Raw genomic sequence first — 7,923 nt, 5'->3', positions numbered from 1 at the left:
TTTTGAATGATACATTTTTGCTTCATTTTAACATTAAATCGATAAAGAAAAGCGTTAAATCATTTTGATATTACAAGAAGAAAACCAAAAATCAAACCAAAAGATATTATTCGTTTCGATGTAGACGGTTGTCTTTTCTGTTTTATTTGGGGAAATCTTTAAGATTCTCTTATGCATTTGAGTTTGACTTTAGTTGAATTTTTCTCAATTTTTTAAAATTATTTTTACCACGACACGATATGCTTTCAATTACAAATTTGTCGTTGAATTAAAATTGCATTTTCTACGATTCTACATTATTATAATTCTCCTCATTTTAATCTTCGTCCTTTTTATTATTGCATTCATTTTCTTGCTTAATTTAACTTTTAATTTGCACATTTTCATCATTTAATTTACTAAATTTTCATTTTGTTAACCGGTCAGAAACGGCAAGCGTACCACAAAATATAATCGAAGTGTTTTGATATCCAAAATCTATTACTTCGTTCGTTTTAACATTCTGCTATTTATGACAAGACAAGAGCTCATCACTTCCTTCATTGTCGATAGCAGATGATTAATTAGCCGTTTCTAACAGGTTAATATTTCCACTTTTGTTCATGCTTAACAATAGAAATGTTCGCACCGTTATTTGGTTGTTTCCGTTTCAGTTGATGCGAACATTTAGGAAACAATCACTTGCGCGATGTACCGATGGTGTTGATTGAGTCACCGCGACTTTTTGAACGAATCATATTGCTTTCTGTAAATATGCATTCAAGTTTTCGTGTTAAGAACTTGGGGCTTGTAGCGATCCAGTTGCCTTTATTGCATTGTCTTTAGCATTTAGTGCTTGAGAATAAATCAGGGGGTAATTGATTGTCAAGCGCAACTCTGTTGAATCTTTTTACCTCTATCGATTCAGGCGGTGATATAAATGTTACAGTAGCAATAAAGGCAATGGAAGTTTGCATTGTTCATTCAAGGTTGTCAACACGTCGAAATTTTCACTTACCTTTGGCCATTTTCTCAGCTTTGTATGCCCGCATTGCTCTACCTCGTTTATCTTGGATTAATTTATCTACTCTAACAAAAATGCCATGCTTTGGTTTGCATACAAAATATTGTATACCCTGCACTGTGCCATCATTTTTACCAGTCGGTGTATCCAATTCAACACCAGCCCATACGCCGCCCTAAAATAATTAGAACAAAAAAAAAATATTTCCCATTCCATGGACAGGCCGAATAGAATTTCCGTTTACCTGAAAATGGGTGGCTCCAATAAAGCTAATAACTCCACTTAGGTTTGACGGTCGTATCAACACAGATTCCCCGACAATCACCCATTCAGGTACGGGTGAATCATTATGCGCTTCCAACCGTTCCGACGAGTCGGTGTCACCGCCTAAATTTCCCATTTGCACTTCCAACCGTTCTATCGATTTATCCAAATTCGATTTGCCCATTGGAAATGATGCTCGCTGATTTGCGTTCTTTGCGTTTGCAGTGGAGGAGGTCTTCTTACGTCGCACCACTTTGCTCGACGGCTGTTGAGATCTTACATTAGTCTCGTCATCGAGCTGCTGTTCAGCATCGTTCGATTCATTTGAGTTAAACTCATCGGAGCCCAATGTTGTGTTCCGATTGTCGTCGTCTTCTTTGACTTGGATTATCACATTCTTGTTTTCATCATTTTGAACTTTCAGCTTCGGTTTGACATCGCAGAAAGCATCGTCGTCTTCAGATGTGGTCGTTTTATCTTCATCTCCCAGATCTTGTAACGGATGTTCTTTGGTGGGAGTCAATGGTTTTTTGGTTGAATGTAATGACACTGGCAGCCTCTCGTCCACACTATTTTCCATGTTAGGAATGTCTTTCAGGAATGGATTAAATCTCTTTTGTTGACTGCCGGGTGTGTAGGGCGTTGTATTTGTGAGTTCAACTTTCACTTTTTCCGATTGGTCCTTAGCTGAGATCTTATTTGGTGGCGAGCCAGACGACGACCGATCAAAGTCTAATAGAGGAATGACTGTTGAATTGACGATTGGAAAAGACGAAAGAGAACTTACCTGGAGTTTCGTCAACGCTGATTGATCGCAACGATAATGTGTCATCGTTAGTTAGATTGCTGCACGAAACAGCCTGTAGGAAGAGTGTTTAAAATCAGAATTTAGTATTAAAGGTGTACAAAGCTCAGTTATTAAAAATACGATCATCGGAGAAAGTTCAAGCGCTAAACGCATTACCCACTCCGATCTACATAATTTGCAACCCACCTGTGACCCATAACCACTCGATGCAGATGATGTCATGCTAGGAGTGCCGACAACATGTTTCAATGCGGTATTAGCATTAGATGTGTACGCCAACATGCTCGTGTGTGAACTACCAATTTCCGTTAACGAGCCCATGGTTTTCGACGAGGACATTCGTGATTTAAATTTTGATTTGTGTATTGTTTTCTCTTCGTGCGTTTCATATTCAGGATAGTCAGGATCACTGTAACTGTCTTCTGGTTCTTCAACAAGAGTTCGCTGTGCCATCGGTTCTTCGTGTAAAGTTGTCATACGAAGACCTAATTTGCTACCGGCTGGTGAAGCTAAACGAATTGAGATTGAGATTAGTAAGATAGATGCGGTGAAGGGAAGGAGACAAACTGAAGGATATGTTTTGATAATGATGTATCGATATACTAACGTTTTGTCGTCGGTTGTTGTGATCTCAGTGAATTCAAATTCAAATTGAGATTCAAAAAAGTAGGACGTGCTGCATTTCCAGTGGAAGTAAAGGATTTATTTATTTATGTTAATGTTACAGATGTCGAAAATTACTTAACAACGAAACCTAATTATTACTGTCTGTTACAAAATCAAAATTGTGCTCGCAATTTTTCACTTAGACGTAATTGCATTAACGGTTAGAGCGAGATAAGGGATGCCATAGATAAGTGTAGAGCTGCCAAATTACGGACGAAATTGACTGAACTTCGTCTGATTACTCGACAGCAATGTATAAAATTTGTGACTCGGTCGAAAGAAAGCAAACAAAAGCTAACTTCAAAAGCATTAGTGTTGCGGCCATTCGATTTTGTAACATAGATATTTTAACAACAACAAACAGCGAGCGTTCAATCGTACTTACACGAAGGTATTATGATAGTTAGGGTTTCTTAAAATATTTTGTTTTAATTCATTCGAAAGTGTAACCTTGCCCGACGTCTCTAACTACCAGTATACGTCAAACATATTTCTTATTAATTCAAGTCTAGTGTCTAGCTTTATGAACCTAGCCTGTACTGGAAAGGATTGATGGTTTTCATAGCCAATATTATTTCTTCTTACTTTTGGAATATTCAGGACTCTTCAGATGGCGTTTCTTAACATTATCAAATTGTGTCTTTATAAGGGAACTAACACAGTTATTGAGTTTGGAAGGACTTGTTTTAGAAATGAAAAATGAATATGTGAGCAACATGAATGACAAACTTTTGTGGATGTTGCGTGGTAGTAGCTGAGGATTTTTTTTTGAAACAATGAAGGTGGTAAACAACGAGAATGAAACAAAATCAAATGCAAACAGAACTTTGAATGCTTGACGTAAGTGACCATCGTGATCTTACAAATGTGATTGTGCGCCTTCTTTTCTGACATTGATAAGTCTAATAATGGTTTCTTTTCACAAACTGGGTAGGCATCGACTAGCAAAATATAAAATGAATGAAATAAAAGTTTTTTTTTATCAAACACTAGGTGATACATTTCGTCGGCAACAAACTGAAGGGCGTTGTACTGTTTTTTAAACGACTATATCTTTCGAACCATTCGTTGGATTGACTTCACAAATGTTGACAGCTTCCAGAAAAAAAAAAGTTTATCCGACCAACGAGTCCAAAGATATGATGGTCAAAAAATGGTAGGACGTCCTTTAGGCATGTTTCCAACGATTTGACAAAATAGAAATATTCCAGAGATTATGTCGTGATACGCTTGCTGTATCTTAACGGTTACAGAAATAACTTCTTGATTACTTCGATCAATGCACTTCAAGCAAAAGTGCTATTGATGACAGCTGCCAAATGGAGTACTTTTTGTATGAAATTTTATCCCCACTCTTTTTACAGTGTAAAATTTTGTATGGAGCACTGTCAAGTCTCAGTATCCTATTGAAAGTACCACTTTTGCTTGAAGTGTGTTGCTTCGATGCAAATTATTATTCGTTATAGGTCAGAGGGTAGATTACATTGTTCCACTGATAAAGATCCAAGAATGTTAGGTTCCATACTACAATTCGTGGAATGTTACCCATATTTGAATAAAAAGGCAAAAGAAATAACATTGACAAATGGGTAGCAATGCAACAGTCCATTTAGGATCAAGTGTAAAAACATCTACACAACAATTATGAAATGGCAAGGAAAATAAAATTTTATTGCATGCGTAAAGCTAACACATAGAATTGTAACAAATAAACAAAATTATGAAAATTATGAAAGAAAATAAATAAATTTATTTCAGATTAGGTCAAGCCTCTATTCCATTAATTTCAGTCATATTTTCAACGAAATGTAACGATAAACACATTTTCCTTGGCAAAAATTGGCACGACTCTGATTCGAAGCGGGAAACAATCAAATGAAAAATTTGCCAAAATTTATTCGATCCATTTTTGAGTGCAGCAGAATAGGAAATAATAGAAAAAAGACCTTGATTTAGGTCTTAAAGCTTACATTTGTTAAGAGTAAGATCCTGACTGCTAGCAGTTCAACGGCGAAGTGGTGGACCACAGCGAATTTTTACAGTTGTAATAAATAAAATTGGATCGAGTAAAGATCAACAACCATTTCAGGTGGTTGGCGCTTACGATAGAATCAATAAAATCAAAACAGCAACAGTAAATAAATGGAAATAATAAATTGGCTGCGGACTTCAATTAACAGTCAAACATTTGCGAATGTTTGTGTATTAATGATCAATTGAATCCCGGTCTAAATTAATTGAAAATTAAAAATTTGTTGGAACGACAATGGTCGAAACGAAAACTCATTACTCAAAAGGAAAAGGAAAAACGAAATAAAAAAAAACGTTCTTGCTATGTAACATAGTAAATTATCAATAAATAAAGTTAAAAGAATTTTTCTTTCGTATTTGTTGTTTCTTTTTACCTGACAATATAGAGCCTTGACAAACGAATGCAAAAAAAACAGTACGTTTAGTTGAGATGATGTGAAAATTTGGTGGCAGAAACGGAAAATGAAGACAAACAAAATTGATTATTGAGATTTGCATTAGAACAGCACGCACATGGAACAAATGTAAAAAAAAAATCGAAAAAACGAAACAATAAAATTGATTTTGCCGCAATTCAATATTCCTGGTCGTACAATTGAGTAGCATGATTGTTGAATGATCATCGAAATGAAGATTACTGCCACTATCGGCGTGATAGCTCTAGATATAATATTGTTAGCATTGAAATTGTAACTTGTAAATGAGGCTACAACAAAAATTGAAACCGATGAAAAACACCAACTTAAATCCTATCATTTTCACGAGACTGGTCGAGTAAAATAAAATATGTTTTCCAATTGAATGTCTTGAGCTATGCTAGCGTTAGTACTAGTAAAAATGTTGCTTGCAGACGCAAATCTTTAATAGTGGAGCACGACTCTGTACTGTTAAAACTGTCCTTATTAAGTTCAATGGAATCGTCTAGTGAAGAATCAACGACATGAGCTTTTCGATGACCTGATGTTTTCAGAAGCTGTTTTGATTAGAAAACTTAGTGGCAGGGCTTATTATTGAGAATTTTAATTCTGAAAATTCGGAAAGATTCCGAATAATTCTGACGGAATTCCGAAAAAATTCTGATTAAAATTGCAATAATAAGCCCTGATTAGTGGTCGGATCATACAGTGAAAAACATTGCTCAAGTACTTTCAACGACTATGTCTTTTACACGAGGAACTGTATGCATACAATGCGTAAAACCTGTAGTCGTACTAAGACCGTCTATCGTGATTTTGACAATCAGACTAACGATTCCATGAGACGATTCAATCAAATCTTATGACTAAATTTTTGGTTCGTGACATCACTAAAAACGTAACTTTTTTCAGAAAATAAATTCAGTTCAAGCATTTCGCTTTATTAAGCCAAAAATGCAACAAATCAGCTGGATAAAAAGTATCGAAAAGAAAAAGTTGAAGCCACACACTGATATATATTGAAAATGAAAAATTGATTTTTATGATCCGTAAAGCGTTCTGGATTGCAGCTGAAATTCAAATGTTCGTAACAAGAAAAAAAGAGAGAAAATGGTTGCAAAAATTGGGTCGAACTTTTCGCGGCTTATTTTATTGAAACAATTTTTTCCACGTTTCGAAGAGTAATAAATTGATAAACACTTACCGATACCGAATTGCTTGGCACTGCCCAGAGCGTCATCATTCGATCCCTTGCCACCGAAACTGTGCCTGGTTCGACCAGTAAAATCTCGAGTTTGTGAATCTAGCAAAGAAACGATTCAACTTGTAAATTTTCATCAGCGCAAAGACAAGCAAAAAATAATAATTTACTATGTGCACTCGAAAACAGATCACGATGAGTCGGCTGTCCCATGAATGATATTGATTTTGTCATACCAAATTCGGTATTATTCAGATCAGCAAATGACTCCGATCGACCAATGTTTATGAGCGATTCCATGGATGCATCAAATCGCATTAACTGTAAATATTGAAAGGGGTTAATTTCCGGTTAAGATGAATTCGATTGCAATTTGTTAGGGTTGTAAAGCACACCCACAAACAGAAAATAATGAATTTCAAATTTTAGCATAAAACTGTGTGTAATTTGATCGTGACACCAAATGATCGTTATTATGGTCTAAATAATACTACCAACACTTTGAACTCTTTCGGAAAGCCAATATGGAATAAGAAAATTTTTGAAAAATATTTTGCTGTGCGTCACCGCGAACTACTTGCGTAAAAGAATTAATATTTCTGCTTAAAAATGATTTGGTGTTGAGTTAGTGAAATTAGAAAGTGAATTGCTCCGTTAATGTTTAGCTAACAAAGAAGGCACAAAAAAATTGATCTAAAAAGGCATTTATGAACTAAACGTTAAAATGTTGATCCGACTTTCATAAGGACAATCTGCAGAGCAGTAAAAAAAACTGAATGGACTGAAGTCAACAATAACATTATCAATGAGGACAAATGTTGGGTTTTGTCACTTAACAATTGACTTTATGACACAATCTCATCTCATTCTCACACACTTGAAAGGATGAAAAGTTTGTTTTTATTCTGGATTCAACTAGTAGTGTAGTGGGATACGAATAAAAAAGTTGCCATTCGATTTAGGTCTCAGCTGCGTTTTTCTTCTCATTTCGAACGAAAAATAAATGGGAACTAATATCTGATCCCATCACTTTGCGACAATTAAATTATTTCAATCGCTTAACCCTCTGGATGCCAACGAAATTCGTATCCCACTACTGTGCGTTTATAGCCAAATACTTACACCTCCAATGTTTGCAGTATCTCTAACAGCCTGTGTCGTGATAGCAGACAAAACAAAAACACATTTAGATTTATAAGTGGGTGTGGTGATTTGAATATATGTCGCAACAACACTTATTTACAGTAATACAAAACAAAAGAGCCGAAAAATGACGAGAAAAAATATCGAAAATATGAAATGAAAAGCAATCGCTTCACCCAGCTTTGTTATGTAAATGCGTTCGTGTGAAAATGAGGACAAACAAACCTGTGAGAAGTTCGGCACGCTAACGGTCTTTCTCATTGACAAAGGTTGTCCATGAGTTTGTTCCAGTTCTTTAATTGCCACACTTTGCCTTAATCGATCCAGAGTCAGAATACTTTCCACAGCGGACACACCGCGCGTGTATTTTTCTAATAAAATTTAATTCATT

The 7,923-nt window shown here is 35.5% G+C and overlaps 1 protein-coding gene across 12 annotated transcripts in view; it reads right to left on the bottom strand.

The window, feature by feature from the left end:
- LOC119073428 (kinesin-like protein KIF13B) overlaps positions 1–7,923 on the bottom strand; it is a 45,277-nt gene continuing 37,354 nt past the window's right edge. For 4 of the 12 annotated variants that reach the window (XM_037178889.1, XM_037178890.1, XM_037178895.1 and 1 more), the window contains 11 exons: positions 7,758–7,903; positions 7,512–7,541; positions 6,560–6,710; positions 6,393–6,491; positions 5,147–5,161; positions 2,683–2,751; positions 2,262–2,584; positions 2,055–2,127; positions 1,248–1,999; positions 998–1,178; positions 1–745 (listed from right to left, as the gene is read on the bottom strand). In XM_037178889.1, the coding sequence (XP_037034784.1) occupies positions 678–745; positions 998–1,178; positions 1,248–1,999; positions 2,055–2,127; positions 2,262–2,584; positions 2,683–2,751; positions 5,147–5,161; positions 6,393–6,491; positions 6,560–6,710; positions 7,512–7,541; positions 7,758–7,903 (1,907 nt within the window). In that variant the 3' untranslated portion in view covers positions 1–677. The remainder of the gene's footprint in view (positions 746–997; positions 1,179–1,247; positions 2,000–2,054; positions 2,128–2,261; positions 2,585–2,682; positions 2,752–5,146; positions 5,162–6,392; positions 6,492–6,559; positions 6,711–7,511; positions 7,542–7,757; positions 7,904–7,923) is intronic. The other 8 variants (XM_037178892.1, XM_037178894.1, XM_037178896.1 and 5 more) reach the window with 4 other exon arrangements.

Source organism: Bradysia coprophila, unplaced genomic scaffold, assembly GCF_014529535.1.
Source record: "Bradysia coprophila strain Holo2 unplaced genomic scaffold, BU_Bcop_v1 contig_138, whole genome shotgun sequence".
Classification (NCBI taxonomy): Eukaryota; Metazoa; Arthropoda; class Insecta; order Diptera; family Sciaridae; genus Bradysia; species Bradysia coprophila.
The sequence above is the reverse complement of the archived record's forward strand: the minus strand, read 5'-3'. Positions and strand labels throughout refer to the sequence as shown.